The sequence below is a fragment of the Bos grunniens genome, chromosome 3 (genome assembly GCF_055505025.1).
Source record: "Bos grunniens cultivar Pamir isolate PY7600 chromosome 3, Bosgru_T2T1.0, whole genome shotgun sequence".
Lineage (NCBI taxonomy): Eukaryota > Metazoa > Chordata > Mammalia > Artiodactyla > Bovidae > Bos > Bos grunniens.
In genome coordinates, this window is record NC_141167.1 from 120,354,243 (window position 1) to 120,376,452 (window position 22,210).

General features: G+C 43.7%; 2 protein-coding genes across 4 annotated transcripts in view; one reads left to right on the forward strand and one right to left on the reverse strand.

Annotated features, from left to right (window-relative positions):
* Positions 1-2,338, reverse strand: part of GPA33 (glycoprotein A33) — a 52,674-nt gene extending 50,336 nt beyond the window's left edge. The window contains exon 1 of the mRNA XM_086393903.1: positions 2,134-2,338. Coding sequence (XP_086250029.1) covers positions 2,134-2,176 — 43 coding nt within the window. The 5' untranslated portion in view covers positions 2,177-2,338. The remainder of the gene's footprint in view (positions 1-2,133) is intronic.
* STYXL2 (serine/threonine/tyrosine interacting like 2) overlaps positions 1-22,210 on the forward strand; it is a 78,971-nt gene that overhangs the window by 7,192 nt on the left and 49,569 nt on the right. The window contains exons 1-3 of one of the 3 annotated variants that reach the window (XM_086393902.1): positions 4,824-4,947; positions 5,636-5,761; positions 18,913-20,033. In XM_086393902.1, coding sequence (XP_086250028.1) covers positions 19,936-20,033 — 98 coding nt within the window. In that variant the 5' untranslated portion in view covers positions 4,824-4,947; positions 5,636-5,761; positions 18,913-19,935. Of the gene's footprint in view, positions 1-4,823; positions 4,948-5,635; positions 5,762-18,912; positions 20,034-22,210 lie in introns of those variants that run through there. The other 2 variants (XM_086393899.1, XM_086393901.1) reach the window with 2 other exon arrangements.

Below are 22,210 nucleotides of genomic sequence, written 5' to 3' on the forward strand. Positions count from 1 at the left end.
GCGTTTGGAGAGATGGGGAAAGTAGGGGAACCTGGGGAAACCTGGGGACCTGGGAGAACCACCCTGGGCTGGCAGGCCAACTGGTTTGGAGCTTGCCTCTAGAAGCGGAAAAGTGAGCCCTAAATCAGACCCTGTTCCATTCCACTTCCCAGGCCTTAGGGCTCCCAAGTTTCCTGGCAGAACTCTTCACCTCCCCCTGTAACTGCGCAGGACCCTATGGGACTGCCCAGGACAGTTCCTTCTCTGCATGTCCTCCGCCTGCCCCTTGTTTGTGGAAAAGCTGTGGTCTCCCAGGCCTACCCTGAGTCATAAAAGTCTGAATCAAGAGTGAATGCAAAAGTAGCAGTTGGACCAGGAAAACTGGTAAGAATATAAACAGTAAATTAGCCATACAGCAGTCACAGAATGTTTAGCTCCTCCCTGAAGAACCTAGACAGCACTACCTGATCCACATTTCCTGGGTTGTTTTAGAGTTACTGAAACCCCTACCAAATGGAAGGAAGTACTTTATGACCGTGAACATGCAGCCTCCAGAGCTACTGGAGCCTGAGAGTGATGTTAACCCCTGTGACACCACCCTGTTACCTCACCACCAACCGAACAGAAAATTGCGCACAAGCTGATCACACATCCTGTGACTCTCCTTCCTCACCTGCTCCTTTAAAAATGCTTTCTTGAAACCCATTGGGGAGTTTAGGTCTTTTGAGCGTGAGCCACCCCTTCTCCTATTATGGCCCTTGCAGTGAAACTTTCTCTTCCACACTCCAGTATTTCAGTTTATTTAGCCTCATTGTACACGGGGCACATGAACTTGAATTCAACAACACACCCTAGTCTTGCTAGATCCCTGAAGCCCACAATAATTTCTAAATTGCAAGCTAATACAGAGAAAGACGAATACTGTATGATATCACATGTGGAATCTAAAAAATGCTGCAAACAGATGAATAAAATGAAAAAACAAAAGCAGATTCATGGATATAAAGAACAAACTAGTGGTTACCAGTGGGGAGAGGGAAGACAGGAGGGGCAAGATAGGAGTAGGAGAAGAAAGGGTTATTTTGGGATTATATAAAATCATGTATGTGAAATATTTGACAATTGTAAACACTACAGAATTTAAAGAATCTTTCATTCAAAGAAAAAGAATATTTTTAGTTTTAAAATATGGCCAAATTTTAAGATAAATAAATAAATTGCAAGCTGATGAGATTCTCAGCATGGTCAACTCCTAAAATTCCCCCAACCCTTATCTCTCAAATTCCTTGCTCATTCTACTTTCTGTGAGTTCCCAGGAGTCTAATGCCAAGACCTCCATCCTAACCCGTAGACCCTCCATGGATCCTCACACAGTGGCTTTGCTATTTAGCACCTGATTTGGAGTCTACCATTATATTAATGAACGTCTGATTTTTATTATGTGGAGTTTCCCCATGTTCTGCGTTTTCAACGACCAGAGTACAAAGAGAGCTAAAGAGCTTTGACCTTTGGAAAGAGCCTTTCTAATTGGTTGTTTTTCTCTTTGTTTTTGCTTAGTCTTCTCTCGCCCTGTAAACGATATTGGGTGAGTAGTAGTGTCTCTCTGCTAGTTTCCATATACATGATACAGATGTTACCATTTTCTCTGGTTTTAAGGCAATGGTTAAAATCTCACGTAATGGTGGTTTAGTCGCTAAGTTGTGTCTGACTCTTGCAACCCCATGGGCTGTAGCCTGCCAGGTTCCTCGGCCCATGGGATTTCCCAGGCAAGATTCCTGGAGTGGGTTGCCATTTCCTCCTCTAAAATCTCAGGTAGTGAACAAAATTCCTGGATCCACACATCCTGGCCTTTCTGGGGTTTATTGTCCTAATTTCCAGATTTTATTAATATATTTGATCCGATGATTTGACTTAGAATCAGAAAATATAGTTTTGAGAGTCTTATGAATTCTTCATTCCAGAAATGGGCAAAAATTTTATTTACTAATATGAGAATTAAACAATTCTGATTCTGGCCTGGAACCTGCTTTTTCAACAACTCAACATGTCATTCTGCCCAGAGGGAAAACACTGTCATTTGAGGCCCTCTCTGGGGCTGTCTGGGAGACCCTCAGCATTCAGCCCCTATCTTGCCCACCCCTGGGCGCCACTCACCTGCACAAAGCACCCACAGCACAGGCTGTATCTTCCCCTCCATGGTCTGGCTCCCTGTCTGCCCCACGTCCAGCCTGGCACTGGTGGGCTCCTGTCTTGAATCAGTCTGGGCTGACTGGTTAAAGCTACAGTGGCCTCTGGCCCAGCCCAGCCCAGCCTTCGGTCAGTCCTCCAGTTTCTCCCTTCCTCTACCTCTGCCCAGCCTGGCCCCCATGCCCCACCCCACAGCTAGACTGACAGGTGAGCTCACCTGTGGGACTAGACTCCAGCTCCACCCACTCCACCAAAGGCCCCAACAGGAACCTCTTTCAGCTCGTCAGTTCCTTCCCCTGCCTTCTCTCCATTTAGCAGGTGAGCAAAGTCCTGGGCTTCTCACTATAATGCAGGTTTACCTATATGAGATAGGAAGTTGCCACCTGTAATATAAAGGGAAACTATCTCAGAGGAAGGGTTTCAAAGTCAATAAAAGAAGGGTGTTGGCCACAATTGCCGAAACACTGCAAGACATATTATGATCTGTTCCTCTGCTTCCCTTCCTTGTCATTTCCCCCTACCCCACACCATGCTAGAGACACAGTCATGAGGAAGACCAGAAGTCTCTATCCCAGAGAACTGCTAATCTGACTGAGGAGGAAAATAGTATACAATCAAACAAGACAGCCAGAAATACCATGACCAATTCATCCAGTTTGCTTGGAGTTGCCCCACTGTTAAAACAGAGGGCCCTATGTCCCAGGAATGTCTCTGTCTTAGGGAAACTGAGATGGTTGGTCACCCCACTTAAAGATCACCAGTGCTATGGGGAGCATGACTTGGAAAAAGACGTAGGTAATAAAACTGTGGCCGTGGAAGGACCCACCTTGGACTGGGTGGTCAGAACGCAGTGGAAAAATTAGTACTTTGATTTTCTATGTTACAGATAGGTATCTCTGTCTCAAAGAAGTTAAATGGGTTATCTATGGTCACACAGCCAGCAAGTAGTCTTCTGATTTTCAGTCCACTCTGCTAGTGATCCCGATGTCACCGTCTGTGAGTTCGGGATGGTGACTAAGGTTATAAAGAAAACAGAGGCCCTCTGCCATCCTCTCCTCCTGAGTGGTCCCGTCTTTATCTGCAGCCACTTTTTGGTGTATTCGCTCTCCCTTTTCTCTCTCTCCCCTCCCCTCCACCGTCTGCTTCCTTATGCTGGCGGTCTGTCCACCTGATGCCCCTCTTCAGCCCCCTGCCTGATTCCCACCCCACTCTCCATCCCTCCCTCCTTCATCTCACCTCTCTCTCATACTACTTTTCATCTTCATGGAGCCTTGAAGTCTGGAGGTACATTGAACCCCCATGGTTACTCAGTTGTGGTCCTTCTTCATTCTTCAGCAGCCACTCACCGAGCCCCTATTTTGATGCCCAGGACAGTGGTTTGGCAACTGGTCAGTGGTGATGCCATGTGCTTCTCCAGAGATGCCTTCCTGAACCACTCTATCCAAAGACGCTCCCATCCCAGCTTTGCCAAGTCTCTGCACTCAACCTTGTTTTCTTTCTTCAAAGCTCTAATCACTATGTGAAATTAATTTTTGCTACCCTAAAACTTTTTCCATGTCGTCCCCTCTGGAAATCCTCCCCTCACCATATCTGCTGTTGTAATGCAATATGTGCTTTAAAGCCCAGTTCATGTATTTGTTCTTTCGTGAAGCCATTCCTGACTTCTTCAGTCAGAAGGGCTCTCTCCCTCATTTGAACTCACACAGCACTCCGGATCTCTCTTAGGATACTAACTAACTACATTCTGCCTTGCGCTTGAGCTATTTTTGGTCTGTGTCTCATCCCTCCTAATAAACTGTGAGGTCATTCATTCGTTTGGCCAATTGTTAATGATACTATGCCCCAGGCATTATTCCACCTAGCTGGGAGGAAACACCATTTAAGTGTCTTACTTTGGTCACATCAGAGCTGGATGCATAGTGGATATCAGTACATATTTGTGAATGGGTAGACAAATGGGCAGATGGCTGGACGAAGGGATAGGGGTCATTACAGAATGTACGGGGTTGGGGAATGAACTATTGGGTTACTGGGCTTTGTTTTGATTGTAATGTTGGTGGGTGGAGTAGGATGGATTATAAACTCATTTGAAGTTCATGAAGCTCAAGGAGTGTTTATATCACCCAAGGATGATATGGGCTGAGTGTGGGACGGGGTTATGGAAGGCATGCACGACTGCCCAGTTCACTATCCAGAGTCATATTTCTGCAAAGAAATGGAGTCCTGGCCACAGGCAGTTAGTACCCCTTAGTCTCACCATGGTGCTCTCCCAACATCTATCAGAGGATCCTCCCCATTCTATATATCTGCTGACAGAGGGTTAAAGTACAGTTTACTTCATTCTTTTAGATCCTTGGCTTTAGATTATCTTCTGGAAGCACTCTGCATAGGCAGCCCCAGGCAGGGAGGTATGGAGAGAGAGCCTAAAGTAAACCTGTTCTTGAGGCCGCTCTGTGAAGCGTGAACTTCTCCCAATTCTGCGGCTCAGGGTCAGTTTCCAAAGAAGCAGCCAGGAGGGAAAGAGTTAAGTGGGGCCCACATTTGGGTCTGAGTCCTGAGCCTGCATGCCTTCCTCTCAGAGATCTGCCAGGCTGAGGGGCCAGAGGCTATATTTAGCAGGCAGCTAAGGTTTCCTGTGAACAGCTGTCCTGCCCCTCAGAGAAGGAGACTGGAGAGAGGAGGGAGGTCCCTCTCACTGGTCGGAGTCTCTGGCCATTTTGTCTGGGCCCCTCAGCCTCTGGGTGGCTGCCCTCTTGGTGTGGAGATACAGGCAGATCAGCGGTGAGTGTTCTCCCTTCACTTTGTCCTGTGAGCCCAGGACTTACAACCAAAAGGACAGCAGCTCTTCCCTGAGTGTCAGGGCCTAGCCTCATCTGTGACCAGCTCCTGGGGGGTCTCATGTTCTTTAATAAGCTGTGGGATGGCTCCTGAATCAAAGGCAGTGGCTCCTGTGGCCTTGGTTAGAGTCGCTGAAGAAGGTACCTTCCCAGTAGAGACAAAAGATGTGTGTGTGAGAGAGGGAGAGAGAGAGAGAGTGTGTGTGTTCAGAGAAAGTTCAGAGAGAAGGTTCAGAGAAGGACCTCTCTGGTCTGGGGAATACACATATGTTCAGCGTAAGCTATAGTTAAGGCAAACTTTGGACTCCCCTCACTGCTTTCTTGCTGGCACCTGTGGAAGGAGCCAAGGTATCACTTCTTAAATTTCATGACTCCAAGGTGGACTAGGTGGATTGCTTACATGGCCAGCCAAGTGTGCGTTTTGGTGTCCTGATAACAGTAGCTGAATCAAGTCTGACTGGGTTTTCCTCATGAGTTGTTTTCCCCATGAGTTGTTTTCCCACCAGGCGATTAACATGTGGTGACTTTCCCATCCCTAGTTCCACTGAGGTGACATCACCAACACACCTCTCACCCCCACAAAACCTCCAGAACTAGGTTTTCTAACTGCCTTATTCATGCTAAACCTACAGAGGCTGACGGGCTGTCATGGCAACCAGTGGGGACCCAGAAGAGGAGCAGGTGGTCCCGAGTGAAGAGGATGAAGCCAACGTGAGGGCTGTACAGGCCCGGTACCTCCGGAGCCCCTCCCCCAGCCAGTAAGTGTGCGCTTGCTGAGTGTGGGCCTCCCTCCAGCCGTAATGGGAGTGTGCTAGGGAGTGTGACGACGAGTGGACCCCAGGGAGCCTACAGCCACAGCCTTAAGTTCATTCATTCAGCAAACATCGTTTGCAAATTTTTTATGTGTTATATTTCATGGAAGAAAAAACTTGCAAACAGATACATTGCAACACAGCATGGTAAGTGCTAGAATTAGCATGCTTAGGGTCTAGTTGATGTGGGGAAGGAAAGGATCACCTGGGCTTGGAAGGTTCATAGGAGGCTTCCTAGAGGAGATGATGTTGGACTTGAACCTCAAAGGGTGAGTAGAAATTTGGCAGGTGTCCCTGGATTATAGTTTTTTTTTTCCCTAGGAGGGAAATAAGGCTGGAATGGGGATGATAGACCATAGATCATAGATAAGAGAAGTAAGAGAAGGCATCAAGACAGGAAGACGCCCTTAAGACATCAAATTCTAGCACTAAGGTAATTTTGTATCTGTGATCAGGCTGTGTCTTTCCACTGGGAAGTGTGCTTCCTGGAGGGTTTTCTTTATTTTGCGACAATTAATTTTAAAGTTTCTTTTATATAAAATCATTGGGGATATATGATGATGTAGAATGAAAAATTTGCATACAAATTTTAAGAAAAACCATAAAGCAACAAAGAAATAGTTAATTGCTTGCTAAAGCAGTCATGTGTATGCCTTTTCTTTTTTCTTTTGCTACAAATAATAGTAGGGGACCTGACTTCTAATCTTAACTCTGTCACCAAATTTTAAGTGAAGAATCACTTTAATTCTCGAGCCTATGTCTCCTTATCTAGAAAAAGGGAAGAAAAGACTTAGAATATTTCAAGGTAAATTCACATCAGAGCATCTCTGATGCTGCTTGACTTTCCTTTTCCTCGGGCCTCTTGGGGTCTTGTTGGCTCCGGCTTCTCGGGGCTCAACAGGCTTCCCCTTTGGAGTGAGATGGGAGCAAATGTAGGTGCTCGTCACCATAGTGGGCCAGACCACACTGGCCAGATGGAGCTTCAGGGATTTTCCCTTAAAGTTCAGGCTTATGTTCCCACTTAGAAAAACTGTCAGGATTGAGAGATTTAAAATACAGCCCTCCCCTCTCTATGCCACCAGACAAGGCATAGGTAGTTTTATGTGTGGTTAGGGTAAGTGATGGCTTTGTGTAGTAGTTGGAGTAATGACAGCTGTTACAGCAAATGGATGTTTTTTTCTCACTCAGGTGTGTTTCAGAACAGGTACCTGAGCAGTGATTCAGGAACTGAGGCTCCTTTTGTCTTGTAGATCCTCCACTGTAAGCCCTGACTTCCAAAGTGACTGTGTTCATCAGTCTTGAGACAAAATGGAGAATCTCTCAGGAGGGTTTTATGGGCCAGGCCTGGAAATGGCCATTTTGCTTCCACTCATACTGGCTTCCCTGGTAGCTCAGCTGGTAAAGGATTAGCCTGCAGTGCAGGAGACCTGGTTTGATTCCTGGGTAGGGAAGATCCCCTGGAGAAGGGATAGTCTATCTACTCCAGTATTCCTGGGCTTCCGTGGTGGCTCAGATGGTAAAGAATCTGCCTGCAATGCTGGAGACCTGGGTTCAATCCCTGAGTTGGGACGATCCCCTGGAGAAAGGCATGGCAACCTACTCCAGTGTTCTTGCCTGGCAAATCCCCATGGACAGAGGAGGCTGGTGGGCTGCAGTCCATGGGGTCGCACAGAGTCGGACACAACTGAGCGACTAAGCACTGCTGCTGCTGCTAAGTCGCTTCAGTCATGTCCGACTCTGTGCGACCCCATAGACAGCAGCCCACCAGGCTCCTCTGTCCCTGGGATTCTCCAGGCAAGAACACTGGAGTGGGTTGCCATTTCCTTCTCCGATGTATGCATGCATGCCAAGTTGCTTCAGTCGTGTCTGACTCTGTGCGATCATATTCCATTGGCTAGAATTCAGCAAGGCCATGCTTTCTTGTAAAGGAACGGTCCATGAACCCAGGAAAAAGAAGTAGGCTCAGCCACTGTAGTCTCTCGAGGCAGTTAATATTCATGTCTCCTTTTTCACACTCTTAGACCACACTTACTGCCTTCCCGGGGAAACAGCCTGAAATCCCATTTACCAATTGCTGCAAAGTTCAAAGGCTGGGTTCTCTGGAAAGTATGCCCTGTCTGGGGCTGAATGCAGCTCCTCATGATCTGACCAGGATAACAGCCCCCGGCCCTACCAAAAAAAAAAAAAAAGCCTTCCATCTAATGAAAGGAGGAGTAGGGGACACAGCAGCCATCAGTCCTTACAAATAATGACCCTGTTGAGTGTGGCTTTGCCCCAGAAGTGGAGAGATCTCCTAGGTGTGACCTTGATGTGGCTCTCAGGGTGGCACTCTTGATCTGTTGTTCTCTGCGGCTTCTAGCTCCATCCCCTGGGCCTTTTTCCTTGTCTGTTATCCTCCACAGCCACATCTGAAGTGAAGCTGAAGAGGGTCTCTTCCTTGAGCACTGCGTAACTTTTGCAGACTTGTCCTGCTTATGGAAACTTGGAGGTCCAAGGGCTGTTTTAAGGCTTATACCACCCAAAGGCCTTTTAAGAGTCATGACTTCTTAGAAAATGTTATCCCTTCAAAAGTTTAATTGGTTTCTTTCTTTCTTTTTTTTTTTTAGAGATGAAAATGTAGTTTTTATTTATTTTTTTTTTTTCTAATTTTATTTTAAAAGGGAACCCTCTTACACTGTTGGTGGGAATGCAAACTAGTACAGCCACTATGGAGAACAGTGTGGAGATTCCTTAAAAAACTGGAAATAGAACTGCCTTATGATCCAGCAACCCCACTGCTGGGCATACACACTGAGGAAACCAGAAGGGAAAGAGACACGTAATTGGTTTCTGATTTACAGAAACTGGACAACTCCATGTGCCAGAAATCACACCCATAGTTCTTTCTTAGATATAATTTTCAATCCTAATTTATTTCTCTGATTCCTGGTGTATGTGCCTCACTCTCTCAGCTTAATGATAGATATCTTGAGAGAGTATCTGAAACTTTAAATTTGAGTAGGAAGTTCAGGATCAAAGTTATTTAGAATTTATAAGGATGCAATAATAAAATGTAATCAATCCAAAAGAAGGCAAGAGAAAAAAGAATACAGGAAAAGCATAATTGATAGTAAGAAAATAGTAGGATGGAAGATTTAAACCCAAATATATAAGTAATTATTTAAACATATATAAGCTAAAATACGTCAGCTTCCCTGTTAGCTCAGCTGGTAAAGAATCCGCCTGCAATGCAGGAGACCCCCATTTGATTCCTGGGTCAGGAAGATCCCCCAGAGAAGGGATAGGCTACCCACTCCAGTATTCTTGGGCTTCCCTGGTGGCTCAGATGGTAAAGAATCAGCGTGCAATGCAGGAGACCTGGGTTTGACCCCTGAGGTGGGAAGATCCCCTGGAGGAAGGCATGGCAACCCACTCCAGTATTCTTGCCTGGAGAATCCCCATGGAAAGAAGAGTCTGGCGGGCTGCAGTCCATGGGGTTGCAAAGAGTCAGACACGACTAAGTGATTAAGCACAGCACAGCAGACTAAATACTTCAATTAAAAAACAAAAATTGGCAGACTCAATTTTTTCACAAGCCTACATACTTTTTACAAGAGGCACACTCAAAAATAAAGATGTACAAAGGTGAACAAAAGATAGAAAACTTATAGTACACTGTTCTGGTTACTATTGTTCATAACTCCAAACCTTAGTGTCATAAAATAACCATTTTATTATGCTCATAATTTGGAATCTGGATAAGGCACAGTAGTGTGGCTTGTTTGTTTCAGGATGTCTGGGGCCTCAGCTAAAAAGACTTGGAGACTGGGGATAAATTTTAGCCTGCGGTGATTCAAGAGCTGGGAGCTGGTGTCAGAGAGGCATCATCACACGTTTGGCACTTGAGGTCAAGACCTCAGTTAGGCAATTGGCCTGAATACCTAACATGGTCTTTTCATATGATCTGTCCATGTGGGTCACTGTGGGTTTTCTCAGAGCCTGGGAGCTGAATTCCAAGACAATAGGACAAAAGTGCATTGATTTTCATGATCTAGCCTCAGAAGTCACAGACAGGACCACCAAAGTTCAGAGGAGGCAACACGGACTCTACCATTCCATTGAAGGCGTATTAGGGTCACGTTGTAGGGAGAACAAGTGGGATGGGATACATCGTGGCCCTCTTTGGGAAGTACCCACTGCTGTAATTGCGAACACTGGCCAGAAGCAAGCCAGTGAAGTGATTTACTGATAGCAGACAAAGAAAACCTTACCTTAAAGTTTCAGAATACTCAAATTCGCTATATAATAGGTATATTCATTTAAATTATTAAAATTTCTAGGATCTGATAAAGTAACCTCAAAATATGTAAAGCAAAGAATTGACAGAACTGAAGAAAAAGTAAAATTCACGATCTTAGTCAAATGTACGTTTTAAAAAGCACAATCTCAGCAACTGATAGAATGAGGGGAAAAAATAAAAAATATAAGAAATGTAAATAAAAAATAAATAAAATTAACCTAATTTGCATTTATAGAATATATACTCAACAATAGCAAGAGATAGATTCTTATCATGTGCACATGGAATTTTTAACCAAAAAGTTCATACATGCATTGGGTCATATGTATATCAACAAGTTTTTAATGCTTGAAATTATATAAAACATGTTCTCTGATCATTGCAGAGTTAAGCTAGAAATCATTAAAGACAAAATACACAGTAGAAATTTCAAGAGTTAGTATCTAAGAGAATAGCATGGAAGTTCATTGATTTTCATGATCTAGCCTCAGAAAGAAAGTCACATGAAACAAATATTCAAAAGGAGACAACATGAACTCCACCACTCCCCTGGAGAGGCATCAAGGTGACACTTACAAGAGAGCAAGTGGGATGGGATATATTGAAATATATGGATGACAGACATTCAAACCACAACCACAGTTCGATAGTACGATACTCACCAGACTGCCTAAAATTAAACACTGACAATAGCAAATATTAATGAGGATGTGAAGCAAACAAGATGTTCCTGTTCATTGCTGGTAAGAGGGTAAATTAGTACAACCCTTTGGAAAATTGTTTCCTAGTATCTAAACAGGAGAAGGCAATGGCACCCTACTCCAGTACTCTTGCCTGGAGAATCCCATGGACAGAGGAGCCTGGTAGGCTGTAGTCCATGGGTTCGCTAAGAGTCAGACACAACTGAGAAACTTCACTTTCACTTTTCACTTTCATGCATTGGAGAAGGAAATGGCAACCCACTCCAGTGTTCTTGCCTGGAGAATCCCAGGGACAGGGGAGCCTGGTGGGCTGCCATCTATGGGCTCACACAGAGTCGGCCACGACTGAAGCAACTTAGCAGCAGCAGCAGTATCTAAACACATGCATGTCCTACGGCCCAGCAGGCTTATTCCTGATACATACTTAACAGAAGTAAGTATATATGTGCACCAGAAGAGAAGTACTAATACTAGAATGCTTTAGCAGCTAACAGTCATTAAGAATTTGGAATGTTTGAGCAACATGAAGAACTGTCTAATTAATAGTAGGCTAGATAAATAAAGTCTGGTGAATATTTTAAAATACTGACCTAGGTGTTTTATTAAGTGTCTGTCACTTTGGTGTGATTGAGCTTCTGAGGTCATTGGCTGGAGAGGGCGATCAGTGAGTGCCAGGTGTGAAGGCAGAAGGTGGGTCACCGCAGGGAGAGCTGGTTCTGCCGGTTCCAGAGTCTCACATAAAGTGAGCTGGCAGCAGGACACAAACATTGATTAATAGAGACATTCCAGCAGCATCCAGTTCTTAGTCCTTCCAGCTGCCAGTCCCCCTTCTAGACAAAAACAGGCTCAACCCTAAAGCCCCACTTACACATGAAAAGGGCTGAACTCCTGAAAAGTAAGGTCCCACAGAGACAGCACATTTTCTCTGGGCTCTCAGTGAAGTGAAGTCGCTCAGTCACGTCCAACTCTTTGTGACCCCATGGACTACAGCCCACCAGGCTCCTCTGTCCATGGGATTTCCCAGGCAAGAATACTGGAGTGGGTTGACATTTCCTTCTCCACTGTATACTCCTTAGCAGTTGGTTTTTAGTAGCTGATCCTAAATCAACTAGCCCTTTTCAGAAATGTTCAAGAAAGTGAAACACACAGTGACACTTCACAGGCTATCCCTTCCTGCAATTATTATCATAAAATCTGAGGTATAAATTAGTACAGCTGCACTGACTTTTGAGTCATCATCCAATCAACCCCACTGCACTGTACAGAACCAGGCTTAAACTGCTGCTGCTGCTGCTAAGTCGCTTCAGTCGTGTCCAACTCTGTGCGACCCCAAAGATGGCAGCCCACCAGGCTCCCCCGTCCCTGGGATTCTCCAGGCAAGAATACTGGAGTGGGTTGCCATTTCCTTCTCCAATGCATGAAAGAGAAAAGTGAAGGTGAAGTCGCTCAGTCATGTCCGACTCTTAGCGACCCCATGGACTCCTCTGCCCATGGGATTTTCCGGGCAAGAGTACTGGAGTGGGGTGCCATTGCCTTCTCCGAGCCTTAAACTAGCCCAGGTGAATATCTACAGTATCTTTAAAAATGAAAAAGCAACTCACAAACTGGGAGAAAAAAATGAAAATCACATATCTGATAATGAGCTCATATCCAAAATATACATTTAAAAAACTCTCAAAACCCAGTAAAAGAGAAACCACACAATTTTGATTATGGTAATGATCTCACTTATTTGTGTATCAAACTTTACCAGTCTGTACATTTTAAATATGTGCTGTATGTGTAATAATTATACCTTAAGTAAAACTGTGGGCTTTTTAAAGCTATGGAAAGAGAATTATTAATAAAACTCTCTTCTAGAAGCCTATATAGTGATGGGGGAAGAGTGAAAATGGTGTAATTAAGGCCAAAATTAAGGTCAGCTCTGCTCTGCCACTTATTAGCCACAAAAGCTTATATAAATAATGTAGTCATAAAACTGGGATATCAGTTTTACCTAGTGACAGAAATTAAACAATATAGTAAAATATATATTATTTATATTATATATAATATATAACCTACATTATTACAATATAACATATATCTCCTGCATTAGCAGGTGGATTCTTTACCACTGAGCCACCCGGGAAGCCCATTCTAAGCAACAGATCATCACCCAAGTCTGAGCAATCCTCCCTGTACTTAATAAATGCCTGAAATTCCATCCTCCTTGTTTTATCTCTTTAGCTAAAAGCTTGAGCCTTTTTTAAATTAAGTTATGTGTGGAAGAGCAAATATCCCACCAGCAGAGTCCCAGTGCTAGTTTCCTAGGGCTTCTGTAACAAATTCCACAAACTGAGTGGCTTAAAAACCACACACACACACACAGCACAAACATACTCTCTCAGTTTTAAAGGCCAGAAATCTGAGATCCAGGTGCTGGCAGGAACACCCTCCCTCCAAAGAATCCAGGGAAGACTTTGTCCTTGCCTCTCCCTTGCTTCTGTTGGCTCTAGGAGTTTCTTGCTTGTGACAGTGTAGCTCCAACCTCTGCCTCTGTCTTCATATGGTCGTCTTTTCTCTGTCTTCTCTTGTGCCCTTTTTTCACATATAAATTTATTTATTTTTGATCAGAGGATAATTGCTTTACAATGTTGTGTTGGCTTCTGCTATACATCAACATGAGTTAGTCACAGGTCTTAGAGGAAACCATAGGCTGTATGCTCTTTGACATACATCACACCAGGGTCCTCTATGACTAAAGTAAGGGAAATTAAAAACAAAAAATGTAACTTACTCAAACTTAAAATCTTTTGCACAGCAAAGGAAATAATAAACAACATTAAAAGACAAACCTCAGAATGGAAGAAAATAATCACAAATGAAACAACAGACAAAAGGATTAATCTCCAGAATATATAAGTAACTCTTACAGCTCTTGTGTTCTTTTTAAGTGACATCTGCCACTGAATTTATGGTCTACCCTAATCCATGAATGGACTTCCCTCATAGCTCAGTTGGTAAAGAATCTGCCTGCAATGCAGGTTGACCCCAGTTTGATTCCTGGGTCAGGAAGATCTGCTGAAGAAGGGATAGGCTACCTACTCCAGTATAGGGCCACCCAAGATGGACGGGTCATGGTGGAGAGTTCTGACAAAATGTGATCCACTAGACAAGGGAATGGAGAAGGCAATGGCACCCCACTCCAGTACTTTGGCCTAGAAAATCTCATGGATGGAGGAGCCTGGTGGGTGGCAGTCCATGGGGTCGCTAGAGTCGGACACGACTGAGTGACTTCACTTTCACTTTTCACTTTCATGCATTGGAGAAGGAAATGGCAACTCACTCCAGTGTTCTTACCTGGAGAATCCCAGAGACGGGGAAGCCAGGTGGGCTGCCGTCTTTGGGGTCACACAGAGTTGGACACGACTGAAGCGACTTAACAGCAGCAGACAAGGGAATCGCAAACCACTTCAGTATTCTTGCCTGGAGAACCCCATGAACAGTATGAAAAGGCAAAATACAGGACACTGAAAGATGAACTCCCCAGGTCAGTAGGTGTCCAATATGCTACTGGAGATCAGTGGAGAAATAACTCCAGAAAGAATGAAGAGACAGAGCCAAAGCAAAAACAACACCCAGCTGTGGATGTGACTGGTGATGGAAGCAAGGTCCAATGCTGTAAAGAGCAATATTTCATAGGAACCTGGAATGTTAGGTCTGTGAATCAAGGCAAATTGGAAATGGTCAAATAGGAGATGGCAAGAGTGAATATTGACATTTTAGGAATCAGCAAACTAAAATGGACTGGAATGGGTGAATTTAACTCAGATGACTACTATACTACTGTGGACAAGAATGCCTTAGGAGAAATGGAGTAGCCCACATAGTCAACAAAAGAGGCCAAAATGCAGTACTTGGATGCAATCTCAAAAACGACAGAATGATCTCTGTTCATTTTCAAGGCAAACCATTCAATATCACAGTAATCCAAGCCTATGCCCCAACCAGTAATGCTGAAGAAGCTGAAGTTGAATGGTTCTGTGAAGATCTATAAGACCTTCTAGAACTAACACCCAAAAAAAGATGTCCTTTTCATCATCGGGGACTGAAATGCAAAAGTAGGAAGTCAAGAGATACTGGAGTAACAAGCAAATTTTGCCTTGAAGTATAAAATGAAGCAGGGCAAAGGCTAATAGAGTTTTGCCAAGAGAACACATTGGTGATAGCAAAAACTCTCTTCAAACAACACAGGAGAAGACTCTACACGTGAAATCACCAGATGGTCAATACTGAAATCAGATTGATTACATTGTTTGCAGCCAAAGATGGAGAAGCTCTATACAGTCAGCAAAAAGAAGACCGGGAGCTAACTGTGGCTCAAATCATGAACTCCTTATTGACAAATTCAGACTTAAATTGAAGAAAGAAGGGGAAACCACTAGACGTTTCAGGTATGATCTAAATCAAATCCCTTACGATTATACAGTGGAAGTGACAAACAGATTCAAGGGATTATATCTGATAAAGTGCCTGAAAAACTATGGATGGAGGTTTGTGACATTGTACAGGAGGCAGTGATCAAGACCATCCTCAAGAAAAAGAAATGCAAAAAGGCAAAATGGTTGTCTGAGGAGGTCTTACAAATAGCTGAGAAAAGAGGAGAAGCTAAAGGCAAAGGAGAAAAGGAAAGATATAACCATTTGAATGCAGAGTTACAAAGATTAGCAAGGAGAGATAAGAAAGCCTTCCTCAGTGGTCAGTGCAAAGAAATAGAGGAAAACAACAGAATGGGAGAGTAGAGATCTTTCCAAGAAAATTGGAGATACCAAGGAAACATTTTGGGAAAAGATGGGCACAATAAAGGACAGAAATGGTATGGACCTAACAGAAGGAGAAGATATTCAGTAAAGAAGATATTTACTTCAAAATACACAGAAGAACTGTATAAAAAAAGACCTTTATGACCTAGATATGCATGATGGTGTGATCACTCACCTAGAGCCAGATATCCTGGAATGTGAAGTCAAGTGGGCCTTAGCAAGCATCACTATGAACAAAGCTAGTGAAGATGATGGAATTCCAGCTGAGCTATTTCAAATCCTAAAAGATGATGCTGTGAAAGTCCTGCACTCAATATGTCAGTAAATTTGGAAAACTCAGCAGTGGCCACAGGACTGGAAAGGGTCAGTTTTCATTCCAATACAAAAAAAAGGCAATGCCAAAGAATGCTCAAAGTACCACACAATTGCACTTATCTCACACACTAGTAAAGTAATGCTTAAAATTCTCCAAGCCAGACTTCAACAGTACATGAACGATGGACTTCCAGATGTTCAAGCTGAATTTAGAAAAGGCAGAGGAACCAGAGATCAAACTGCCAACATCCATTGGAACATTGAAAAAGCAAGAGAGTTCCAGAAAAACAACTACTTCTGCTTCATTGACTACACTAAAGCCTTTGACTGTGTGGATCACAACAAACTGCAGAAAATTCTTAAAGAGATGGGAATACCAGACCACCTTACCTGATTCCTAAGAAATCTGTATGCAGGTCAAGAAGCAACAATTAGAACTGGACATGGAACAACAGACTGGCTCCAAATCAGGAAAGGAGTATGTCAAAGCTGTATATTGTCACCCTGCTTATTTAACTTAAATGCAGAGTACATCAGGCAAAATGCTGGGCTAGATGAAACACAAGCTGGAATAAAGATTGCCAGGAGAAATAGTAATAACCTCAGATACGCAGATGACACCACCCTTAAGGGAGAAGGTGAAGAGGAGAAAGAGAAGAGTGAAAAAGTTGTCTTAAAACTCAACATTCAGAAAACTAAGATCATGGCATCAGGTCCCATCACTTCATGGCAAATAGATGGGAAACAGTGGAAACAATGAGAGATCTTATTTTGGGGGGCTCCAAAATCACTGCAGATAGTGACTGCAACCATGAAATTAAAAGATGCTTGCTCCTTGGAAGAAAAGCTATGACCAACCTAGATAGCATATTAAAAAGCACAGACATTACTTTGCCAACAAAAAGTCTGTCTCGTGAAAGCTATGGTTTTTCCAGTGGTCATGTATGGATGTGAAAGTTGGACTATAAACAAAGCTGAGCACCAAAGAACTGGTGCTTTTGAACTGTAGTATTGGAGAAGACTCTTGAGAGTCCCTTGGACTGCAAGAAGATCCAACCAGTCCATCCTAAAGGAGATCAGTCTTTAATATTCATTGGAAGGACTGATGCTGAAGCTGAAACTCCAATACTTTGGCCACCTGATGCGAAAAACTGACTTATTTGAAAAGACCCTGATGCTGGGAAAGATTGAAGGCAGGAGGAGAAGGGAACGACAGAGATTGGGATAGCTGGATGGCATCACCAACTCAAAGTTTGAGTTTGAGTAAGCTCCAGGAGTTGGTGATGACAGGGAAGCCTGGAGTGTTGCAGTCCATTGGGTCGCAAAGAGTCGGACACAAGTGATCGACTAAACTGAACTGAATCCATGATAGTGTCTTCTCAAGGTTTTTGACTTAACTAATCTGCAACAATCTTTTTTCCAAAAAGGCTTGCATTCGCAGGTTCTGGGAGATGTATCTTTGCCGGGGCCATCATTCAACCCATTGTAACTTTAGATTCAGCCCTGGGGTGATACAATTGTACTCTGTTCTGTGGAACCAGGAGAGAGATTTGCAAAAGTCCACCTAGTGCTGCAAACAGGCATAGCCAACAGGGCAGAGTTCATTCGGGGATGAGGTGTGATTGCTGTCCCAGCAGGGAGTCATAACATTCCCAGCCTCATCTGCAAATCTCATCCCTGGGTGAGTAAAGGACCTGAGAAAGGGGTGTAGACAGTAGACAGAGGTGTCAAGTCTTCTATTTTTGCCTGAGTTAGACCCTGACCTCAAACACCTTAAATTCAAATCTAACTGCTGTGTGTCACTTTCTCTGGAGGAAAACCTGTAGCTAGAGAGTCACCTATCTTCCATCTGGGCAAATTTCCTGAGGTAATTCGTGAGTTAACATTAAAATGTAAAACCCCATATCCAGTGGGGCCGCCTGGTGGAGCCTTCACCCATGTCCATAACCTCCATCAAACCTCCCCAGTAAACCCCGCAGTTTGAAGTACTGGTGTGCTTGCGATGCAAACCAACCTCCAGACAGGCCCTCCATCACCGGAGGCTGCTGCCCGCCAAGCCTGCCCACACAGAGGGTCTGGAGCCTACATCTGCTGCTTCTCTTCCTCCTCAGCTATGACCCGTTTTCTCTTCCTTTCCAAATAAAGGATCAGACTTCTTTATCCTTCTATTATTCTAATTTGAATAATGTTTTTCTGTTTTCCTTAATTTTTTCCCAAGTCAAAAATCCATTTCTTGCTCTGACTTCACATCTGATTTTCCAAGCCTTTGCAGTGTTTTGGAACTTCTCACTGATGTCAGGCTGCCTCTCTCGGTGGCATTTTCCCCTTCACTCTCAGCATAGCTCCGTAGCTGTGCTTTGCTTGCCCCTCTTATCTTGAGGCCTGCATGTCTGGTGGGTGGGCGGGGGTGGCAAGAGACCGGGGCATGGCACGTCAGGTCTGTGTGTCCTCGTCATGCGTCCTTGAGAAATGGCTCCTCTCACATACCTTTGCTGTTTCATATATCTTTTCCCATGAAAATTTTTCTGCCATGCCTCTTTCACAAAGCTTGCTAGAAGCAGCTTGCTAAAAATAGATTTGCTTTGGTGACTTCTCTTCTTCCTTGGAGCCTGAACTTTGCCTGTATGGTCACTTTCACTGAAGCTCAGAAATCTGTTCCTTTTTTACAAAAGCCAAATCAAGGAGGACACCCACTCCTGGGCCTCTGCCTCCATTTCATTTCCAAGGGACTCACTGAAAGGAAGTGACCAGCTGTCAGGGGATCTGGGTTGAAGGATCCCAATTTCACTCCATTTTGGGTCTTGACAACCTGGCAACTGATTTAAAGACCTGGCTTACAAACTTTGCCAACTGTAATCCACAGTGGGACATACCATTTACTCACAGCATATGCTTATAGGTTTGTGTAAATTTTAAAAAGGTTTCAAAAATTGTATTTATCTTTAAAATGGATGGTACCATTCTCTATTCTTTTTTTTCTTTTCTTTTCTTTTCCAGATGCTAGGTGCGACCCATTGATTTTATGATACAATAATAGGTCACAGTCTGCAATTTTGAAAAACACCGATTTAACGAAAGCTGCCCCCATCTCTGCTCTTGGTTAGGAAGTCCATCAAACTCTGCTTTATTATTTATCTTCAATTCACCTTCAAGGCTCTTTAGCTGCTGCTTCCTGATCCTATGATGAGGTGTATATCGATCCTAGAGCCTCTGCTTCCCTGCCAGCCTTTCTGAACAGCCAGCCCTTGCTGCTTTCCAATCACACTGTGTCATCACACTCCATCTCAGGCATGCGGGTGGAAGTACAGACACGGTCATAAATCAAAACCTCTAGAGCCGCTGTCTCACTGACCTTGCAAATATAAACAGGGCCACTTGTTGAGATCTCAGCCTCCTTCCTCCTTTCTTTCTCTGTAGTCCTGCTTCTCAGTAGAAAATAAGAGCAGCTTCACAATGCCGCTGGGACACTTGTTCTCCATTCAGGTCATTTCAAGTCCTAGCCCCACACCTTCTTTAATAGACTCAGTAAACTGTGTCTCCACCAAATAGTCTGAGGACTATTAGGTTTCCATCTCCTCCTCTCATAACAGGTTAACTCATAAAAGCACTTGAAATTTACATCCTTCCTTAACACTGGAGGATGCTGAGCTGAGTTTACTGCGGCTTGAATTTTTGCATCAGCAGTCAAAACAGATGCATTTTGGGGTAGGGGAGGGGCATTTGAGCGTAACTTCCCTCTTTTCTCAATCATAAACCTCCAACTTCTCAAAAGTGTATTGGGTTGTCTTCAAATGTGATTTCTCAGATTCACTGACTCATGAGCTGGAGTTCAGTCTTTACCACCAACAAGAATGAAGAATGTTTCTCCACCATTTCTATTTTCAGATTTTAATTTCAAATACTCCCCTATCAAATGTACAGCCTCAGAGTTTAAGTATATTTAGGACAGGCTGTTAGTTCCTGGTATTTGTCATGTGAAATCAAATCCACACACTCTGAAGTCAACATTGTTTAGGGAAAATGCCAGGATCAAAGGCTCGAAGAAAGAGTACCCGGTGGGGACCCCGGGGGACACCACCTGCTGAGCTCCTGACTCGCTCTTTCTGCACACCTGACAGGTGAGGGCTTCTCCTGCATTTCTTTTCAGTTTGTGCCTGTCACCTCCCTGAATGCAGAGCCCTGGAGACCTGCAGAGGAACAAAGGAAACAGATCTCTGGGAGAATGAGGGCCATGCTAGGAGGAAGTCCTTATCATCCCCACAGTAACACGAGAATTCTTGGCTAATTACCCTTTCAAGGTTTTGATTTGATCCCCCTCATCAACTCAAATCTCATTTTAAAATAATACTGACCCTTAAGAAACAAGGTAATTATTTTATTAACAATTAATAAATAAGGGCTTTCCTGATAGCTCAGTAGTAAAGAATTCGCCTGCAGTACAGGAGACACGGGTTCAGTCCCTGGGTCGAGAAGAGCCCCTAGAGAAGGAAACGGCAACCCACTCCAGTATTCTTGCCTGGGAAGTCCCATGGACAGAGGAGTCTGGTGAAATATAGTCTGTGGGGTCGCAAAGAGTCAACACAGCTAAGTCTGCATGCACTTTATGCATTAATAAATAAAAAAGTAAAACTCCTTTAATAAATATCATTGAAATGGAAATGTAACTCAAATTTATATAAAATTTAAGACTCTGAATCTAGTTTTATGAAATGTTGATATGTTAAAACTGAGACTGCTTATATATTTTGGAGATTAATCCTTTGTTGCTTTGTTTGCAAATATTTTCTCCCATCCTGAGGGTTATTTTTTTAACCTTGCTTATGCTTTCCTTTGCTGTGCAAAAGCTTTTAAGTTTCTTTAGGTCCCATTTGTTTATTTCTGTTTTTATTTTTATTACTCTAGGAGGTGGGTCAAAAAGGATCTTGCTGTGATTTATATCATACAGTGTTCTGCCCATGTTTTCCTTTAAGAGTTTTATAGTTTCTGGTCTAACATGTAGGTCTTTAATCCATTTTGAGTTTATTTTTATGTATGGTGTTAGGAAGTGTTCTAATTTCATTCCTTTACCTGTAGCTGTCCAGTTTTTGCAGCATGATTTATTGAAGAGGCTGTCTTTTCCCCATTGTATATTCTTGCCTTCTTTGTCAAAGATAAGATGGCCATAGGTGCATGGGTTTATCTCTGGGCTATCTGTCCTGTTCCATTGGTCTGCATTTCTGTTTTGGTGCCAGTGCCATACTGTCTTGATGACTGTAGCTTTATATTATAGTCTGAAGTCAAGGAGCCTGATTCCTCCAGCTCCAGATGAACCCATTTGCGGGGCAGGGATTTAGATGCAGATGTAGAGAGCAGATGTGGACATACGGGGGGAAGGGAGCCTAGGACAACATTCACACAAACGATTATGTGTAAAAGAGATAGCTGGTAAGAAGCGGCGGTATAGCACAGGAAGCTCGGCTCTGTGATGACCAGAGGGGTGGGATGCGGGTGGGGTGGGAGGAAGGATCAAGAAGGAAGGGACACAGTACATCAGTTCAGTTCAGTTCAGTTGCTCAGTCATGTCCGACTCTTTGCGACCCCATGATTCGCAGCACACCAGGCCTCCCTGTCCATCACCAACTCCCAGACTTCACTCAGACTCACATCCATCGAGTCAGTGATGCCATCCAGCCATCTCATCCTCTGTCGTCCCCTTCTCCTCCTGCCCTCAATCCCTCCCAGCATCAGAGTCTTTTCCAATGAGTCAACTCTTCGCATGAGGTGGTCAAAGTACTGGAGTTTCAGCTTGAGCATCATTCCTTCCAAAGAAATCTCAGGGTTGATCTCCTTCAGAATGGACTGGTTGGATCTCCTTGCAGTCCAAGGGACTCTCAAGAGTCTTCTCCAACACCACAGTTCAAAAGCATCAATTCTTTGGCACTCAGCTTTCTTCACAGTCCAACTCTCACATCCATACATGACAACTGGAAAAACCATAGCCTTGACTAGATGGACCTTTATTGGCAAAGTAATGTCTCTGCTTTTCAGTATGCTGTCTAGGTTGGTCATAACTTTTCTTCCAAGGAGTAAACGTTTTTTAATTTCATGGCTGCAGTCACCATCTGCAGTGATTTTGGACCCCCCAAAAATAAAGTCTGACATTGTTTCCACTGTTTCCCCATCTATTTCCCGTGAACTGATGGGACTAGATGCCATGATCTTCGTTTTCTGAATGTTGAGTTTTAAGACAATGTTTTCACTCTTCTCTTTCACCTTCATCAAGAGGCTTTTTAGTTCCTCTTCACTTTCTGCCATA